The sequence below is a fragment of the Mycena indigotica genome, assembly GCF_014461135.1.
Source record: "Mycena indigotica strain 171206Taipei chromosome Unknown Mind.scaff0008, whole genome shotgun sequence".
NCBI classification, from domain to species: Eukaryota; Fungi; Basidiomycota; class Agaricomycetes; order Agaricales; family Mycenaceae; genus Mycena; species Mycena indigotica.
In genome coordinates, this window is record NW_023503007.1 from 3,470,783 (window position 1) to 3,490,712 (window position 19,930).

The 19,930-nt window shown below is 51.4% G+C and overlaps 5 protein-coding genes across 5 annotated transcripts; all 5 read left to right on the forward strand.

Moving 5' to 3' along the window:
• Positions 1-127: 127 nt before the first annotated feature.
• Positions 128-1,985, forward strand: MIND_00957800 (uncharacterized protein; the record flags this gene model as incomplete). Its single annotated transcript, XM_037366194.1, has 2 exons — positions 128-185; positions 235-1,985. The coding sequence occupies 2 exons, from the start codon at positions 128-130 to the stop codon at positions 1,983-1,985; spliced, it is 1,809 nt and encodes a 602-aa protein (XP_037217606.1).
• A 337-nt stretch (positions 1,986-2,322) lies between these two features.
• MIND_00957900 (uncharacterized protein) lies at positions 2,323-3,393 on the forward strand (the record flags this gene model as incomplete). Its single annotated transcript, XM_037366195.1, has 6 exons — positions 2,323-2,400; positions 2,451-2,644; positions 2,707-2,790; positions 2,846-3,004; positions 3,056-3,109; positions 3,165-3,393. 6 exons carry the CDS (start codon positions 2,323-2,325, stop codon positions 3,391-3,393), a joined length of 798 nt encoding a protein of 265 aa, XP_037217607.1.
• Positions 3,394-5,548: 2,155 nt separating this feature from the next.
• Positions 5,549-13,719, forward strand: MIND_00958000 (uncharacterized protein; the record flags this gene model as incomplete). Its single annotated transcript, XM_037366196.1, has 34 exons — positions 5,549-5,833; positions 5,881-6,064; positions 6,111-6,274; positions 6,321-6,423; positions 6,472-6,831; positions 6,883-7,112; positions 7,310-8,077; positions 8,126-8,217; positions 8,270-8,320; positions 8,371-8,860; positions 8,914-9,254; positions 9,309-9,442; positions 9,492-9,864; positions 9,909-9,927; positions 9,977-10,275; positions 10,326-10,395; positions 10,443-10,928; positions 10,979-10,990; positions 11,041-11,339; positions 11,388-11,423; positions 11,472-11,513; positions 11,560-11,658; positions 11,708-11,734; positions 11,788-11,933; positions 11,980-12,058; positions 12,108-12,156; positions 12,206-12,351; positions 12,401-12,665; positions 12,714-12,747; positions 12,803-12,849; positions 12,900-12,963; positions 13,011-13,354; positions 13,409-13,469; positions 13,517-13,719. The coding sequence occupies 34 exons, from the start codon at positions 5,549-5,551 to the stop codon at positions 13,717-13,719; spliced, it is 6,402 nt and encodes a 2,133-aa protein (XP_037217608.1).
• An 87-nt stretch (positions 13,720-13,806) lies between these two features.
• MIND_00958100 (BHLH domain-containing protein) lies at positions 13,807-15,076 on the forward strand (the record flags this gene model as incomplete). Its single annotated transcript, XM_037366197.1, has 2 exons — positions 13,807-14,620; positions 14,673-15,076. The coding sequence occupies 2 exons, from the start codon at positions 13,807-13,809 to the stop codon at positions 15,074-15,076; spliced, it is 1,218 nt and encodes a 405-aa protein (XP_037217609.1).
• Positions 15,077-17,676: 2,600 nt separating this feature from the next.
• Positions 17,677-19,555, forward strand: MIND_00958200 (uncharacterized protein; the record flags this gene model as incomplete). Its single annotated transcript, XM_037366198.1, has 2 exons — positions 17,677-17,964; positions 18,017-19,555. The coding sequence occupies 2 exons, from the start codon at positions 17,677-17,679 to the stop codon at positions 19,553-19,555; spliced, it is 1,827 nt and encodes a 608-aa protein (XP_037217610.1).
• Positions 19,556-19,930: the final 375 nt, after the last annotated feature.

The window sequence follows — 19,930 nt, forward strand, 5'->3', positions numbered from 1 at the left end:
CGAAGGGGAATTTGTGGTCGATGGGCGCTTGATGAATGATCGTTTTCTGGCTTCTTGCAGTTCAAAACGGTCGTATAAGCAAGACATGCTCACACGGCTATCGTGAGCAGCACTCGGCCCTCTTTTCATGTCAAGACGACTTGGTCTCCTCGTCGCAGTCACTCTTTTCCAATGCTATTGTTTAGGTGTGTCTGTTGTTGAGGGCAGAACGGTCGAACTTGACCTATTCGATAGGTTTGTCTCCTTATCAACGAGAACTACATCATCGAAGGAGTCTTGGAGTACGGGACGATAGTCAGTTGTCGTCTGCATCGTGGATATGGACGTCGCAACGCACAATAGGCAATGTCGCTTTTACTAGAGCATTCAGCCCTTCTTCTGGCAAGACTGCCGCCGCTGCGACATTCTACATAACGGCGGTGAATCAATTCACACTCTGGGTCAATGGTCAACCTATCGGCCAGTCGGGAAGTGGGGCAGACGATTGGAAGGCAGTCCATTACTTTGGAGCGGAACTAAATACGACCAGCAACACTTTCTCCGTCCTCGCATTTAATCAGAATAATGCTAACAGTCCCACACCTGGTCTTATTGCTGCCATTCATATTCAATATGCCGACAACTCTAACGACCTCCTCGTTTCGGACTCTCAGTGGCTGGTTTCTCCTACCATTCCGCCAAATTTTCCATCCTCTTCTTCCGGCTCGTTTTCCCCTGCGACAGTCGTCGAATCCGGCGGACTAAGTGGCAGTCTTTCAATTCCTCCCCCTCCTACATCACCGCCATATGCACCAATCAAAATATGGTCAACGGCCCATGCAGACTCTGATGCTCCTGTCGGAACTGTAGGGTTTCGCAAGACTTTCTCTGCTGCGCCAGATGCAAGCAGCGCAACTATTTACATCGTCTGCGACAACAGCTTCAGACTGTATCTCAATGGGGTTTACATTGGTGCTCCCCCAAACGTGCCCAGCATTCCAAACTACCATCGCGTCCAGAAATTCTCGTCTCTTGGTATACATTCTGGTGCCGCAAACATCGTCACGTTGTTTGGATCCAACATACCCAACCCAGGCTCTACTGATGCAGGGCCTGCTGCTCTTGCTGCTGTCATCGTTATCAACAACGCAGATGGATCCGACACAGTCATTAGTACCGATACGACCTGGCTTTGTGGCGCTTTCTCTAGTGATTCATCTTTTCTCGCTCTTCCAGACTCCGCGTTAGCTGGTGCATTTGGGTTTGGAACATTGGACTTTACTCCGGTTTTTGGAGGCGCTGTTACTGGGGTCTCCGATGTGCTTGCCGCAAACAAGGTGCCTGTAGGACCGTTCGAAGCTGGAATTGTATCTGGGACTTCTTCACAGGCGAATGGAAATGTGCAAGGCAGCCAATCAGGTGCTTCAGCTCCTCTGACTGTCAATGGGACCGTTTTCAGGTCGACTGTGACCGTTGTGGACAGCATATCCCGATTCATCTCGGTAACGGGCCCGTCCAGCTCGCAATCTACAAACCAAGGTGGAGGTACAGCTGGGGGCAGCAATAACGTCAAGAGCCACAAAAGCTCAACTGGCTTGATCATCGGCGTTGTTGTCGGTGTGCTGGTTTTAATCGGCCTTGCTCTTGGGACTCTTTTGGCCCGAAGACTGCGCCGCACTCGCTCGGTTACTCAAAGCGCTGCTCATTCCTCCAACATGACTTATGTCGAGCCAAACATCCCCGCTATTGAGCCGTATCGACACACGTCGGACTGGGAAGCTCGAAGTCAACTAGTCGCAGGCCAGCTTACTAGTACTCGGGAAAGTGGTTCAATGACATCTTCGACTGCTCTCCCGTCCAAGCTGGAGCGCGAGCGTCTCAACAATGCTGACCCCACCACTGATCCCAATTCGACAACTCCCGTTGTTCGCGCCTCATTTGTATCTCTCGACGCTTATAGTGTCATTACCTCTGCTCCACCTCCTAGCTACTCCGAACGGTCATAATTGCGGCGATTCTTGTAACTTGGCAGCCTAAGCAAGCTGCGATAAACCCGTGTTGTATTGTAGATCGTGAATTCCTCATTTTTGGACCACAGCATTGGCTTCAGATTTTGCCCTAGCTTATTTGTTACTCATTTCCTACCAATCCTGGTGTCTAGCTCAAGCACAGGTGTGCAGGTGGGCCTGTAAGGCGGGGTACTTCCTGATTAGGCAGTTGAGCGCCATCAGTCACGACAGTATAAATGCGGCACGTTTGTGACGATGCTCTTCATCCACGAACCAGCACGACGAACCCATCTACAATCCTTTTACCACACGTTCCTTTTCTGAAACCAACGAAATGCCTGCCTTCTCTCGCACCCTCGCTGTTTTCGCTCTCGCTGCCGTCTTTGCTGTTGCGACACCTGTTCCTCGCGACGTACGGAAGAATTGCTCGTTTCTTGTTTTCAGAACTGACTCGCCAAACAGAATCTTGTCAACTGCGCAATCTCGACTACGAACGGCGTCGTTCAAGTGACGGAGAAGAATGTCGCAAGCTTCCAATCGAATGCGCAGTTTATGAGTCTCAATCCGACCTTCAACGCTGTCTGGGCCGACTGCTGCAAGAAACAAGGCTTTATGGGCGAAACTATTCAGCAGGAGGGTACTGGATTCCGTGAAAGGTGCGTGTATCTTCTTTTCCCCTTCTCGCTGTTTTTTTTTTACTGACTTGTGTGTCTTGCAGCACCCCGAACCAACAAGCTGCCGCCAAAGTGCAACCCGAATCGCAACTCTCTCAGCCTTTGAAGGAGGTGCAAGCAACTGACAAGTGCGTCTATCTCCCTTTTTTTGTTATTCGACCCCAAACCAACTCTCCTTTGCAGCACCGCCATCAAGCAGATTGTCGCCGACACCAACCCAGCCACCACCAACAAGAAGAACTCTGAGACTCTTGCTGTCAACTTGGGAGACAACGCCGTCAAGAAGATCGAAGATCCAAAGTCTTTGCCAGTCGCATCGACAGAGCAGAAGATTACCACTCTGTGCGTGTTTTTATTCACTTGGTTCATTCGATTTCCTGATGTTTATTTCAGTGCGGAGAAGCCTGTCTCGAACGACCCTTCTAACCAGCGCACCCAAGGATCTAGGTTTGTCTCTCTCTGTTTTCTTCCTTTTATAGTCCCAACCGACCAACTTTGTCAGCTCCAATCCCCCGACGAGTATCGAAGAGACCATTTCTCCCAACAACCAGCAAACCACGGCCAAGACGCAGAAGACGACTGTCAACGAATCGGCTCAACCTCCCGTTGTCAACCTGCCTCTCAACCTCGGCACTGATCTCAACAAGGCCGTTTCCGAGGTCAAACCTGTTGAACAACAACTCGAGAAGGCGATTACTCATGCTGAGAGTTGCGACTGCAAGAAGCCGTAGAGTAACAAATGTACGATAAAACTTTATTTAATGGATCGTTGTTCTGGATTCTATTTTGCCGCAGTCAACATCGATCGTGAACCCCTTGGCCTATTTCCACAGTCGATAACTTTCTCTCTTCCTCTGATGATACACTGGTTCGGGCGAAGGCTAGCCAGCGACCCAACAAATGTGTTTCCGGTGGAGCTTTTCGAACTCATCCTCTACGAGTCGAGCGACCCTTGTCTTCTCGTTGCAGCGAGAGTTTGCACCGCTCTCAACGAGCTTGCCCTCCGCATATACTTTCAACGAAACAAAATTCAAGCCTCCGATGGATGTCTAACCATCCAGTCGCATCTTATATGCTCCCTCTTCCTAGTCACTCAACAACCGGTGGGCATCACCAACCTCACAGTCAACTTCTCGGCGTATAGTGGGGGACGGGACATGATGATGCTCCGCGAAATAGCGCGCAAGTGGCCAGACCTGAACCAAATTCACTTCAAATGGTCACAAAGCTTCAGCATATCTGATTATCCCTACACATATTATTATCAAAAGGTTTCTGCTCGGGCCTATTGGACTGCTTTGTGGGATACGTTTGCGTTGATTTCGAGGAGATCTGGTGATCGGGTTTTCCTCGTCGTAAACGGCTTGCTGCATCAATGCAAAACGAGTGCCCTGGCTCGAGCGAGGTTGAGTCGTGGTGCCCAAGTCCCTCTTGATCCAGTACAAATCCCAGTACACCGATCGGGACGCTCAAGACGTGCTTCAAGTTGCGGCGCCCTGCTTTGTTTGGGTGACTCTCTAACGCTTGAGCGAGAGCAATTTCTCACCATCCGTTCCGCCTGTGGTCAAGTCCGGATTGAAGAGATGGAAAGCGTGCACGCCCTTCCATTCACGATGGCCTCCACTCACAAGGCGACGCTGGTCCAACTCGACATGTCGTCGTTGACTCTGGAGCCGAGTTCAAACATTCCTGCGGCGGACATATCTGCGATTCTGCGTCAACTCCGTCTTCCCTCGCTGAACAGCTTGGAAATCGGCTTGCCAGATATCGAACATGAGGCGTTGAGGGAATTCATCAGTGCTCACGAGCATTTACATTCGTTCAAACTAACCTGCTTGTGGCCCCAACCAAACCCAAATTATGTCCATCCTGTTGCAGGCCGAGCCAGGAAGACGTGTCGCATCATCTGCCATGAGCATATCGAAGGCATTCCCAGCTTCCTGGAAACATTCTGCTTCAATCCGCGATTGCTGATGGTTGAAACGACGTTCAAACGAAGCACTTTTGGAGAACGAGTTGCCTGCGCTAGTTTATTTTCCCGTCTTGGACAGCGCAACTGGCGCTGCCAATTGGAGCTCTTTCTCCCTGACGGGTTCGCTGACACCCCGCCCGCCGAGGCAGACGAAATCGCCGCCCTTCGCGGCCTAACACGCACAGTATATGTCTGCGTGGCGTGGGATGCGCTGGCCGACGCTTATGCGCTGCTTCCATTTCTAGCCCATTTACCGGTGCTGATGCAGGTGGAATGGGTGTCAGTGCAAAAGGTTGCAGGCCGACCAGAGGACTTGACGGTATTCAAGTGGGCAGTAAGGAAAGCGCTGCCAGGTGTTCGGGTTGTTCTCACAACCTCGTAGATTGGCTATAAAGATTCATTCGTCTGCTCGAATAATTACAAACGCTTTCATATCCGATGCAGCTGCATTCCGTCGAACGAAGGCCTGTCCAAGTTGTGAGATGATCCCATCTATGATGCCAATCATCTTTTCCTGCTTCTTCTGGACTCCACTTGTGCGCCGCTTCCATCGCGCTTGTTACTCAACCAATTGAACCATTTTCGCTGGCACAATGGTACCCTCGTATCAGCGATGCTCTTAACCATTCCCCTCGCGCAACCCACTGACCATCAGGCTGACCTTGCAGCAGAACAAACTGCAAGGCGATAGATTCACGGTTGAGCAAGCGGAGCTTTTCGTTCAAGTCATTCGTAGCGATTCGCGTCTGCTTCGCGACCCTTTCTCGGCATCCTATTTGCGTTTATAACGGCAGTCAACTCCACTTTTCCTCAAGTACTTACTGCCATCCAACTGCCACCTAAACTCTTTTCTCTCTGCCCCTCCCCCGCGCTCGTCTAGCGCAGCCAATCCTTCCCCACCATTCGTTACACTCATGATGCTTCCCGACCTTGCTCTGCATTTGCTCGCTCTCGCGGCGCTCGCCATACCAAGTGTTGATGCATTCCACCTCCCCACCGACTCAGCAGCCCACCGACGGCATTCTGTCGAGTTCACGAGGCATTCGAAAGTTCCATTGCGGAAAAGAGCAGCCCTCTCCGATGCTGATGGTGTCTTCGACCTGGACCGTGCGCGCGCGTTGAATGTCGCGACTATCAACAAACATCGTGGCAACCTCCTCAACCTGGCCAAACACTTCGGAATCAAGGCTTTACCCAAAGTACGCACATCTCTCCGCCGCATTAATCTGTATTCATTGTGTATCAGGGAGCCTTTATCAAGCCCTTCGCGGTGTTGCCTCACGATGTGAAGGAGCGTCTGGCGGGTCGTCCTAAGAAGTCTCGAGGCAGGCGTCATTCTGAAGCTCTGACGGACGAGGAGAACGACCTAGAATGGGCCGGGACAATTTCCATTGGAACACCCGCGCAAAAATTCTACATTGACTTCGACAGTATGTGGTGTCTATGTTCAAGTTGACGAATTGACGCGTCTTCCAGCTGGCTCCTCCGACCTCTGGGTTCCTTCCGTTCATTGCAATAGTACCACTTGCCAGAACAAAGCCAAGTATGGCGATTCGGTGTCATCCACCTCACACAAGAAGTCAGGAAACTTTTCCATCTTTTATGGAGACGGATCGGCAGTCAGCGGCAAAATATTTACTGTGGGTCTAGCCATTAGGTAGTGTTGTCCTGCTGATTTTGTTAAAGGACACTGTGTCCGTTGCTGGCATCAAGGCACACCACCAATACTTCAGCGCTGTCGACAATCTGTCCTCTGCATTCGAAAGCGATCCTATTGATGGCATATTGGGTGTGTATCTTCTTCTACCACATTAACTTTTGGCTAACAGGAAGAAAGGTCTTGGCTTCAAATCCATCTCCAACCTTAACCAGAACCCATTTTTTAATACCGCGAACGCCAACCACACCCTTCCCGCCAACCAATTCTCTTTCTATCTCGCCTCGCAAGAATCAGAGCTGTATCTCGGAGGTGCTAACCCTGCGCGATACAAAGGTGACATCGAGTTCCACGATGTGGATGCCATGTCTGGATTCTGGCAAGTTCGTAGCGGTAGCATCAAGGTTGGAGGCAAGACTGCCGTCACGGGTTTCGATACAATTATCGATTCGGGCACCACCATCATGTACGGTCCGCCAGATGCAGTGAAGCAAGTCTATGCCAACGTTTCAGGCTCGCAATTATACGACACCATCAACGGTAATACTATCTCATCACATTCAGTTCGGCCTTTCTCATACCATGAAACAGGCTTTTATTCATTCCCATGCGATTCCATGCCCAAGCTGTCGTTCAACTGGGGCGGGTCGGACTGGCCCATTTCGGCGGCCAATTTTAATCTCGGGAAGACATCGCAGAACAAGACGCGCTGCATTGGCGCACTTGCAGCAGAAGATCTCGGGCTCGGCGATGATGTGTGGTTGCTGGGTGACAGTTTTATGAAGAACCAGTATACGGTCTTTGACTTTGATAAGGAGGCTGTTGGTTTTGCTACACTACCTTGATACCTATTGGAGATGAAAGTACAGAGACGCTACTAATGACGATTTGCCACCTCGTATATTTTTGGATGGGCCGCTCGCTCGGCCATCATTCATCAAACTTTCACTCGTAAACATGATCTTCCACTGCTCTTTTGACTCTATCTTCCGTCTCGACTGCAGGCCTGTGGTAGTAGGCACGAAACCCGTCCGCTATGAAGCTTTGCGAGGGTGCAAATGCTTTTGACCTCAGTGACGCGTGCGTACGCGGTTCTTGGGCGGCAATAACGCCAAGCTTGGTGCTCGTTGCCATTTTTGCATCGCGCTTCCACTATCCCTTCCCAAAACTCATTCGGCGACCGTTAAACGTGCTCAAAAGCCAGTTCACCCAATACCTGCCTCTCCACGACGCGGAGGGCCTCACATTGGCGGATGACAAACACATATCGGAGCCGGAGACGGTCGATGTGGTTGAAACTATTCCTTTGTGGAGAACATTCGTATTCTCCCTCGTTGGCTTGTGCCAGTCGCTTGCGTGGATTTCGGGCGGCTCATTCATGCTCATCACGGGCCAGCCGCTGTGGGAAGCCATTCAGCGCTATCTGGTCGCCATAACATGGCTCTACACAGTCGTGCGACCCATCTCCCACCCCACGGCAACCCCGCCATTTGACCTCTTCTCACTCTACTGTGTCCACCTCGTCAGTGGTATCCTCCAACTTGGCGGGTTCTTGTTCCAGCATACCGCGTATGGTGTCCCCTTGCCGGGGACATTCACATTATTCGGCCTATCGCTAAACCTTGCTGCGCTTGTCGGACTGCTTGCGGTTATCTTCAGCATGCCCCTCGCGTTGCCCTCGCATCTAGTCAAGAAAAGCGACATCGGCGCCTCCGTTTCGCCAGAGGACTACACGTCTTTGTGGGGCTGGGTTACGTTTACGTGGGTCTATCCCCTTGTCCAACGCGTCAGTCTTATCTCTCCTTGTTTCTAACGAAATCTCATTCCTCTTTAGGGCCGAAATACCACACTCAACGAAGACGACGTCTGGGGTTTGTCCCCCAGCATCAGCAGTCGCCCTATATTCATCAAGTTTAGCGCTCTTCGGTGAGTTTCGATGAGTTCTACGGCTTTGTCAGCTGACTGAATGATAATGCAGCCAGAGCACCCTTTTTAAACGGATATGGGCAGCAAACTCTTTGGATATCATGTAGGTATACCGTGCGAGTATACGATTCAAAAATAACCCCCGTTTTCTAGAATGGACTTCCTGTTAACGCTCCTCAGCGTTGTGTTCACCTATGCAGGCCCTTTCTTCCTCAAGCGCATTCTTGATGCCGTTGACACGGAAAACGAAACCGAGAAAGACAAAGGCAAAGCGTATATATACGCAATGCTTATGTTCGTCTGTTCCGTCGCCAAGGCACAATGCGACGTTCAGCATCTGTGGATCGGTCGGAGGGCAGCGACACGCATTCGATCTGAGCTGATGGCCTCCATCTACGACAAGGCTCTCAAGCGACTCGACTTCAGCGGTATCGTGGATAAGGAAAAGGCACAAGCCGCTGCTGAGAAGAAAGCTGCTGCTGCCGCGGAAAGCTCTCCGTCCACACTCACCAAAGCGGAACAAAAGGCGAAGGCAAAAGCCGACAAGAAAAAGGCAGACAAAGCTGATGACCCAAAGAGCGGTGCCGACACAGGCAAAATTGTCAACTTGATGGCGGGCGACGCTAACCGTATCGGAATGCAGGTAAGGATTCTACTGAAGACTCCATCCGTTCAAGTAATTGACATTTTCGTTAGGTATCCGGCTTTTACTTTTTATACGGAGCCCCAATGGAAATCATCATCGGCTCCGTTTTCCTCTATCAACTGCTTGGCCTATCGGCATTCGCAGGCTTCGTTGTCCTGCTCCTAGGATGGCCGCTGAACAGCTATCTCACAAAACGCAGCATCCGCATTCAAAAAGGAGTACTGAAAGCTCGTGATGAGCGAATGGGCGTCCTCACGGAGCTGATTGGGGCAATCAAATTCATCAAGTTCTTTGCCTGGGAGGAGCGTTGGATCGATAGAGCTTTGGCTGCGCGGAGCAATGAAATCAAATGGATGGTTAAGGCGAGAATCAACGGCGTTGGTTTCTACCTGTATGTCTTCTTCTCTCTGCAACTCAGCTAAACTTAATGACTCAAATCCTCTAGCCTTTGGATTGCTGCACCGATTTTCATCTCCGTCATTTCGTTCTGCACGTATGTAATGTTGGGCAACCAGCTTACGATCGGCAAGGCCTTCACTGCAATCGCCTTGTTTGGAATGATTCGGCAACCTTTGAACGGTACGTTGCCATTCGAATATAGTTCTATTTCTTCTGACAACAGTGTTAGTGATTCCTACATTCATCGTTCAAATACTTCAAACACGGGTTTCGCTCAATCGTATCGCTGTCTACCTTGAGGAACCAGAAGTTTCCGAACAGGTTTCAACTCTCAAAAGTGGACGCTCAAATCCGCACTTGCTGTCTGGTGAATACGATGATGGCCGTCTCGGTCTCGAAAACGCCTCTTTCAAGTGGAACGAAGTCGAAGAAGTCGAGGATAAGGACAACAAGAAGCCTGCATCGGATGCGGACTCGATAGTCACTGCGGAGAGCGACAACGGAACGGCGATTGTCGCGAATGACCACAAATTTGAACTGAAGGATATATCTGTGATTTTCCCCGAAGGAGAATTGACCCTCGTCACTGGACCTACCGCGAGGTTTGTGTGTCTTGTTTCTTCATCATGCACTAATTATTTGTCAGTGGCAAAACTGCTTTGCTGGTTTGTATTCCGAGTACCACTCTTGTTTCTCGACTGACTCGTCTCCAAGATGGCTGTTCTCGGAGAAATGACATCGCTGCCTGGGGGCCGAATCCTCATGTCCAAAAACGCGAGCAAAATTGACGAGTGGGGAAACATGCATACCATCTCATATGCTGCTCAATCGCCTTGGCTTCGTCACCAGTCTATCAAGGACAACATTCTCTTCGGGTTCCCCTACGATGAAGACCGGTACAATGCAGTTATAGACTGCTGCGCGTTAAGACCCGACCTCGACATGCTAGAAGATGGTGATGCGACTGAGATCGGGGAGAAGGGAGTGAGCTTGTCCGGAGGACAGAAAGCGAGGTTTGCTTCTTACCTATTGCTGATACAAGTCTATTCTAATCTACTCGCAGAGTGGCCCTTGCTCGAGCGGTCTATGCGAAGACCAAGTATGTTCTTTTGGATGATCCATTAAGCGCCGTCGTATGTCCACTTCAATCTTGTCAACATCTTGGCTGAGCATTCCTTAGGACAGCCACACTTCTCGCGTTCTGTACGATAAGTGTCTCCGTGGGCCTCTACTAGCAAACCGTACTGTGGTCCTCGTTACCCATCACGTGGAACTTGTACTTCCCGGCGCCCATTACCTGGTCCGCATGCTTGATGGCCGTATTGATACTCAAGGCACCGTTAAAGACCTCCGGGCCGAAGGCGTTTTGGACGACATCACGCACGATGCAGCAGTGGAAGTCAAAAAGGAGGAGGCGGCAGTTGCTGCCGAGGAAGCTGCGGGCGAAGCCGAAGCTGCTGCCGATGCTGTTGTCGGCGATAATGATGGTGGTGCCAAAGACGGCGAGGTCAAAAAACCACGCAAGCTCGTGAAAGATGAACATCGCGAGGTTGGTGGGGTTAAATGGCGGATCTACAAGCGGTACTTGCAAGCATCGTCCTACTGGACGTGGGCTTTCCTCTCGGTCATGGTGTTACTTTCGCAGCTATTGGGCGTGGGAGAAAAGGTGAGATTTGCGTACTTGTGGTCTTCATCGCTCACTGACATCAACTGTAGCTTTGGATCAAAGTAAACACCGACTTGAGGTCACTTTTGTTTTTTGCTTATGGTTTCCACAGACGTGGGGCGAAGCATATAAGGAACATCAAAATGTGTCGACTATATACGGCGCCTACCGATCATTTGGCCATGCTGAATATGAGATCCCAATGGATGTGTCACATTTCTCCAGCTTCAGCTATGAGCCGCATCCGTCAACAACTGGCTTTTTCAATGGACAATGGCCGAGTGCGGCAGAACACCCATTGTTTTATGTTGGAATCTACGCTGCCATTGGCTTTACGAGTGCGCTAGTTACCATCTGCTCCTCCGTTGCCCAAATTACGGGTGCTTTGCGTGCCTCACGACTGCTATTCAAGTATGTCATCTCATGAATCATATGTGGTTTGAGGCTAATCGCGAATAGGTCTTTGCTTGTCACTGTTGTTCGGGCTACCTTCCGGTATTTTCCTCCTCGCCAACCTTGTGTTCGACAATAACAAAAGTATAGTTTCCATGATACCACCCCTCAAGGACGGATGCTCAATCGCTTGTATGTCTCCGCGTGTTCTTTCTGATTCATACTCAAAAGCATCCAGTGGGAAAGACATTGAAACCATTGACTCGTCGCTTTCCTCCTCCTTGCAACAGGTCAATTCATCGTTGGCTGGATTCGTTGCCGCCCTCGTCACGGTCACGTGAGTCGCTTGATTAGAGGAGGATGAGATGTGTTCTGACGTGTCGTAGTGTGGTGTTCCCTGCATTCCTCTTCCCGTAAAGTTATCCTGGCTTTTCAACATGAGTAGTAGCGCTTATTCATCGCATAGGGCTGCATCCATTGGGTATTTCTATTATCAATTTGCGGTCGGGTACCTCAATACCGGCCGGGACCTCCGACGAATGGAATCCAATTCGCGCTCTCCCATCTTCTCGGAGTTTGGGGAGTTGCTCACTGGGATCGTGACTGTCAGAGGTTTGTAATACTAGGCACTGTCTTTCATACTAACCAACCCTTTCAGCCTTTGCGGCAGAGAAACGTTTCCTCGACAATCTGCATACGCGAATTGACCTTACCACTAAAATGTGGTATACTTTCTGGTGATTCAACTTCCTTGTCTTTTTACACTGATCTTACAATTGAGCAAAGGATGACCAATCGCTGGCTGCTTCTCAATTTCGATTTCCTGGGCAGTTTGGTACAGACCTCACTCGTTGCAAGAGAAAAACGTCTCACCACCTGCTTAGGCTGTACTCTTCACGACAGTGTTTGCCATACATTTCCTTGTCAACAATGCTGGTCTCGCGGGTTTGGCCATAACCAGTGCTTTGAACTTCACAACAAGTGTATATTGGGCTTGCCGCTTCTGGACTGGCCTTGAACTTGACCTGAAGTAATTTACGTCTATTGGTGGCTATTCCTCTGACTAATTTTTGTCTTAGCGCTGTTGAACGAGTCGTTGAATACCTTGAGCTGCCTCAAGAGCCACCAGGTGTTATTGAGTCGCATCGTCCCCCCGCCTACTGGCCGTCAAGCTCTGCCAATGACTCGCTTATTGTTGCGGAGAAGGTGTCGATCAAGTATGCGCCTGATCTGCCTGCCGTTATCCAGGATGTGTCTTTCAATCTCAGAGCGGGAGAACGAGTAGGGTTGTTGGGAAGGACTGGTAGCGGAAAATCAACACTTGCCATGAGTATTCTGCGCTTTGTGAGTTATGTATTCATTTTCTGATCTTCAATCTTAACTTCGCAACAGACCGATCCTTCTAGTGGACGAATCCTTATCGATGGTGAGTGTGCTGAATGTCCTCCGCACAACAACGACGTGTCTAACATCATTACTAGGGATCGATATTACGAAGATCGGAGTGGAAGACTTGAGGTCGCGTTTGGTATGGTTCAAGCAGGAACGCAAGAACAACTCGTTACTTAGTTCTGACAGACATTTATTCCTCAAGACGCTACTTTGTTCTCTGGAACCCTTCGAGAGAATCTTGATCCTTTCAGTATGAACTTTGTTTTCTCTTCTCTGCAACACTAACTGGCTGACTAGATGAACATGATGATGCAACTTGTCTTGACGTGCTTTATCGTGTTCAGATGATAAGCCGTAGTAGACACGCATCCCAAGCTACATCAACCGTTGCTTCTCCAGAATCCTCTCGACCAGCATCCCGCGCTGGTATTGAGCGGGAGGAGTCAACAACAGAGTCTGTTCTCAGTGCTGCGTTGACCGATGTGGACTCTAAAACTGTCGTTACGCTTGACACCCAGGTGTCCGCTGGTGGAACCAACTTTTCTCAGGGCCAGAGGCAGCTCATTGCCATGGCGCGAGCGTTGCTGAGGAGAAGTGCAATTGTTGTGTTAGATGAGGCAACAAGCAGCGTTGACTTCAAGGTATGAATCCTAATTACTTTTTTAAACAAGTCCATACTAAATGTTTTCATCTAGACTGATGCAAAAATCCAAACCACTATCAGGGAGGAATTTACAGACTCGTTATTGCTCACCAGTAAGCCCACTTTTCATTGTTAGACTTGAAATCTGACAAGTCTCCAGTTGCTCATCGGCTCAAGACCGTCATCGACTACGATCGTTTACTCGTTCTCGACAAGGGCAAAGTCGTCGAATTTGACACACCGTACAAGCTCCTCCAGAGGGAGGATGGCATCTTCAGGGGAATGTGCCTCAAGAGTGGATATTATAACGAACTCGAGGTGGCTGCACGCGCGAAGGCCGAACGAGATGGTCTGCTGTCATAATCTAGTGCTATTTATCTTATCTTCTACTTTTATCTCCCACGCGGGGTCACATCTCGTGGTGTGACACACATCTTGCTTCGAACAGCCATGTATCTCCCCATCGAGCTTGTCGAGCTAATTTTATCAAACTTTACGCCTCACACTCGTCATGACCAAGTGGAACTTAATAAATCGGATACATTTGCATTAGCAAAATGTGCGCTGGTCTGCCGAGCATGGGTTGCCCCAAGTCGCCGCATTCTTTTTCGCAATGTCACTATTGTCGAGCGGAAGGCCTACACCTTTGAGCGCTTGTTTCCCTCTCGGCGATCTCGCTCTTCTCGTGACACTACATTCTACCCCTTCGTTCGGGAATTGCACTTTCGGTTGGCTGAAGGCGGGAAACGCTGGCTCGAATCAACCTTCCAGCGCAACATCAGCCCGCATCTCCAAAATACAGTCCGACATCTCTGGCTGCATGGGCAGGGATTTGTCAGTCCTGGCCACAAAAAAATCAAGCCTTGTCCTACCGGCTTCACTCAAGTTACCCATCTGCGCATTTCGGGCGTGTGGGGATTCTCGGTCGTACAAATGGTGGAATTTATTGCCTCCTTCCCAATGTTGGAGGAGCTGACTATTGGTGTCTCTGAATACCTTCGGGGAGCAGAGGGCCCAATGCCCAGCAATCAAGTACCAGCCATGCTTCGTCGCGCTTCCTTCAAATGGGTGCACTCCCGCCCGATTTTCGACTGGGTAAGGCTTGGCCGTCCAACAGGCATGGAGGCATTGCGATTTCACTTGCCAAACGAGCACGACTACACCGATTTCGCGGCTTCGGTGTTTGAATATATTGCCCAACAGGGCTCATCGTTACTTTCGCTGGGTCTGATGATCAATGATCAGACACGCTGGCTTTATGACGGTATGAAAGAAATTGCTGATCTTCGGGGAATACTCACATATTATATTTCTAGCCCGGGGCTTGGACACAGACTCACCGCCACTTTCCATGCTATTCTCAGCCTTCCTCCGCTCCAACTCCCGACTTCAACACCTGTTTATGGACGTTTCTGAGGAAAGTAGATATTGGCGGTCCTCTGGCCATCGCTCCATCGGCACGCTACTGATCCGCAACGCCCTCAGCGACAACTCCAGCCGGCTCCGTGCTCTGAAAATCTTAACGGTGCGAAGCAGCTCAGTCTTTGCTGACGTGATGGATGTCCTTCGCCGACCGCCACTCGCGACGCACTATTCGACGCGTTTTGTGTACACCGGCTCAGTTACTTTTACCAGCTGGTTAGAATGGCGCCAGGAGTTGGAGAGCAACCGAGTAGAGTGCATCATTGGTCATTGGATGGACGAAGATTATGATTATTAGACACCCGTTTCAAGTACCGCGATGAAATAGAGTTCAACTATCATGATCATCCGAATTTGCTTACCGTTCAAGTTGGAGGACGATGCCCAATATCATCCAACTCAGGGCACTCCCGTGACATAGCCCCCCACTGGCAACGTGCATATTCTTTCCCTCTTCGTCTTTTTCCTGGATTACTGTCTCCCAAACCAGAGGTAGATGCGTCGATTATCGATCTTGTGTCGATGGACACCATAATACATAGTTACGCTCCCAACAACTGCATCATAGCATCCCTTCCTCTCCGCGCCAGCTCGACGGCAATTTTCACCTCCTGCAAGCCCTTGAGCCCACTGGAGTTGAGCCCTCCAGAAGTAACAAACGCGTCGAGTTCCCGGTCCGAGCGCACCGCCGCCTCGTATACCGCACCAGCAGCCTGAGTGACCGGTGCTTTCCCCGCCAGGCGGAATTCAAGCCATCTATTTCCCTCGCACGGAACCCAGTACCACCAGCGAGTCTGGCGATCTTCGCTGTGTTTCTGATTGAAAATAGAGATGCCGCTGAGTATTCGGACAGCAGGAACCGCGAAGGTCTGCGATTGAGAATTTGTGAAGAGGACGACACAGCAGTAATACGGTCCGATTGGCGTCCCGCTGGCGCCTTGCATCCAAAGGGCACAGACAAGCGTGGTGTCGCCAACAATCCCGCGAAGCGTTACTTGCAGATGCTTAGGAGCTTGCGTGCTAGTAAGTGGATATATATCCACAGTGTATTTCTGCATCAGACGGACCACAGAAAGCTCAAACGAGTCCGCCATATAATGTTCCCGCCCGCGCCGATGCCCAATCGTCCGCGCTTCCCCCAACGCCAACACCAAATTCACGATACGTTCTTTTACGCTGATCGACATCGTGGCGTATTCGCGGTCCCGTGACTCGCCGCGGAAGCCTGGGCGGAACAGCGGCTGGAATGTGCGCTCGGCCGGTGGGAGGACGTAGTGGACAAGCGTGCGCAGGGCAAGCCAGAGCAGCTGGAATGCAGCCCAGGCGAGCACCGCGTTCCGGCTGGTGAAGGAGAGCGTGATATACGTTGCAACGATGGAGGTTACCACGAGGGGTGCCCCCGTCGCCCAAAACACTGTCCAGAGCGGGCCGTTGCGCGGATCAGGAGCGGTGCCGAGGATGATTGTGCGTGATCCGCCGGGGTGGGTGCTTGTGGGGGAGTTCGCCAGCGGCGATATCAAGTTCGCCGTAGTTGGGGTCGATCCGGCGGGAGTCGTTAATATCGAGAAGGATGGCGCCGAAGAAGAAGTATGCCCATGGGATTATAGACGCGATTGTTGTCGCTTGGGCACCCAGTGACCATAAAACGGAGACCTCCAAGAATTTCCAGAGGGAGGAGGCGTGGATGACGACCTGTGCGATGGTCCGGTGGGGGGGCCATGTAGGCGTAGTCTGCGGGAGTGCGGATCCGGATGGGGCGGTCTGCAGCAGTCTCGGGAATTGCGGCGAGCTGGATTCGGGTGTACTCGTTGGGAGTATATACGCATATTGTGCGCTGTAAATTCCCAGTTAGTGCCTTGGAAGCAGCTTGAAGTTGTACTACTCACCCCTCTATGACGAGAGATAGCCACTAGCCGCTCTGTCCCCCGCCCCGCCCTCACCGCCAGCCGCGATGTCATATCCATCTCGAACCCCACCGCGTCGTCCGATATGCCCGAGCGAATGCCCAAAATCTCCCGCACCCAACCCGGACACGCTCCAGCGAGACATGCTTTCGCAACAGAGACAGCGCCAAACGCACTTATCCCCGCCCATGCTACACCCGCCGCGCCTCTGTTGCCAAGGACAAGAGACTCTGCGGTGGTGGAGCCAACGAGGGCGGTGAGTGCGCCGATTTCGACGAGGTTATTGCTGAAGGAGAAGGACGCTAGAGCCATGCGGTTTGACATGCTGTAAGGCCAAAGCGCCTAGATTGGCGAGATGGCCACAAACAGGACAGCGACAGCTGCTGTAGTGACTCGTACTCATGCATATATTCATGCTCGACACGGGGAAGATTGCAAGGGAACCGTAGTCGTATCGCATCGATATGGTCGTTTCCAACATCGATGTGGCTAGAGAGTCACGGTGACAAAAGTTGCCTTCTTCCTCCACTTGGGGTCGTTATCACCCAGTCCTTCGACGGCCAGCCTATGTCGAGATCCAGAGTCTCATCTCAACGGTGTGAATTCAAGTCCTCGCTTAAGCCAACTTGAAGGCGCAATACTCGTCAACAGTCAACGGCGCAAATACTCTCGCATCGGAGTAGACGGATTCTCAACTATATACCCACGGAATACTCACCGCATCTGCAACAAATAGTACATACCACTTTAAGTTCAGAGTGAAAAAAGGTGGGATTTTCCATGACCAAATTCCAACTTTAGGCCTAGGTGTGCTTGGTTGTCAACAATGCGTGCCGAAAGCCTCTGGCGCTTTGAACTATGCTTTGTCGGTGTCGGCCCGATCGTCTTTTAATAAAGAGTCGCAACTCCTCCTCTATTCACAATCACTCCTGCCAACACTCACTCTCATTGCATCTCTCCGTTTCTTCAGTCTAATCTCAGCCTCAATACTACCATGTCTTCTGAAATCATCTCCACCACCAGACCCTCGACCCTGGCGGTCGACTCCGTCTGCGCTATTCCAGGCTTCGTCCACCGCATCCTCGAGCATCTCGGAGACGAGGGCGACTTCGACGCCCAAGATGCCACGCTGCGTTTGCTTTCTACTCTCGGCAAAACACATATCGTGCCCACAACTGCTTTCGCGATGCTGTGGCACACCCTTCACGGGCTCAAGCGCGTCATTAATATGATGCCACGCGAACTGTTCGACGGCAACTCCCCCAGACAGTGGAAACCTCTCGTGTGTTTACTGCGATTTCGTTCACAATACTATCTAACCGGTTATTTTCTAGCTCGAGAATGCTCGCGTTACGCTCGCCGACTGGGAGCGCCCATTGTTCTATCTCTCCCACGTCCACGAGCTCTATCTCAACCAGGGGCCGAATGTCCTCGACCACTTCCCTGCTTATCATACGGACAGAATCTTCGCTACCGTGCGCTGCAACAATGTATTGCTCACCCCCAACCTGCATACTCTTTCGTGGACCCCACCAAACATCATACAAGCCGAACGCTGGGCGCCATTCCTTCATCTTTTCGTCGGACCGTCACTTCGCACCTTTCACATGTTGGTGGATAACAGCCTCACTGTGAGGGACATTTTTAACCGACTTCCCGACAACGTTTGTGCCCAACTCACCTGTGTCATTCTCGAAAGCCGGAGTCTCTGTGTCGGCAGCACTCGCTGGACAGCGTTCAGCGTGAACCGCTTCCTTGGCCGGCTCCGCGACGCCAACCATGTTTCCACTGATCAGCTCAGCATTAACGACAGTGTGCTGGTGGGCCTAGGCAAGCTCGCAAATCTGACGTTCGTGCAGTTAATCTCAATGAAGGGGCAGAATGTTCCGATTACCTCGGATCCGCTGTTCCGGCGTCTGGAGCATCTGCACACGATCGGCACTGACCCGGAACATGTTGCCGAATTGCTGCCGGTGATTTGGTCCCACGCTCTTGAGGTTGTCTCCGTCAACTTCTTGCTCGGTACGGGAAAGTCCTATGAGCTGCTACTGGAGGCGCTGCCACATCTCCCCGCGCCGGAAAATGTGAAGGAAATCTGCATCAACGACTTTGATCCGGTGACATACCACGCAATCGGCCGGAGACGCTCGCTGGAGGAGTTTTTTGCTGCAGCAAAGGATCTCGTTTCGCACACGACAGCCAAACCGGGCGACTATACCATCGCGGCCACGTGCCTGCGTGCACTTGCAGAGTTCTCCAACCTCACGCGGCTCTTCCTCGTTCTTCCCCTTGGGTTTGCCGGCCTTACCGACACGCTCTTGGATGAAGTGACCAAGAACTGGCCCAGCCTCCAGTCGATGTCCCTTCTCCCACAAGTATCCTTCCCCCTCGACCTACATCGCCCCTTCCCCATAGAGCTTACCCTCGACGCCTTTATCACGATTGCGACCAACTGCCGCAACCTGCACACCCTCGGTCTCGTGATTGACGCATCCGCGCCCCTATCCGAGGAGCTGTGTCAGCGCGCCCTGGCCGCCCCCGTCTGCCCCCAGCTATTCCACATCGAAGTGTTGGACTCGCCAATTCAGAGCCCCCACCCCGTCGCGCGCTTCCTCGCGTCTCTCTTCCCGCGCCTACGCGTCATCCACGCCGGCGCCGACGTACCCCTTGCCTGCGGCCCGATGGCCGCCCTAAGCGACTACTTTGAGCGCACGTGGTATTCCGTGCAGGTCGCCCTCCCCGAGATGGCCGAGATCTGGGCGCGTGTACCCGGTAAGAGCTGGAAGGACATCAAGGTGGTGGTCGACGATGATGATTTGCGCTGGTTTGAAGAGGAGACAGACTCAGAAGTAGATGTCGAAGAGGACTGGTAGTTTATGGTTGTACTAGACTATCGCGCCTAGAGTCGCTAAATCGAGCGTTTTTCAATCCTGTGAAATTAATGGAGAACATCATCTTTTCCAATATCCAGCCCTACATGAACTTGTAAGTAATCCCGCGATCACTAGACTGGAATGCATCTTCCGCTGAAGGGCAACGCGGAATCGGTCATGTGACCGATACTTTTATAGGCACCTTCGCATGAGCCCAATTGAGAGCACTCAAACTGGAATAATCCAAACTGCAAGGCGCCGGTGGGCGGGCTAACTCGCGAAGTCTCGTTTATAGCCGTGCTCCCGATCAAGGTGACCGGATATCGACATCGTTTTCGAGCTAAAAGTCTGCACGAATGAAATTTCGCCTCATCT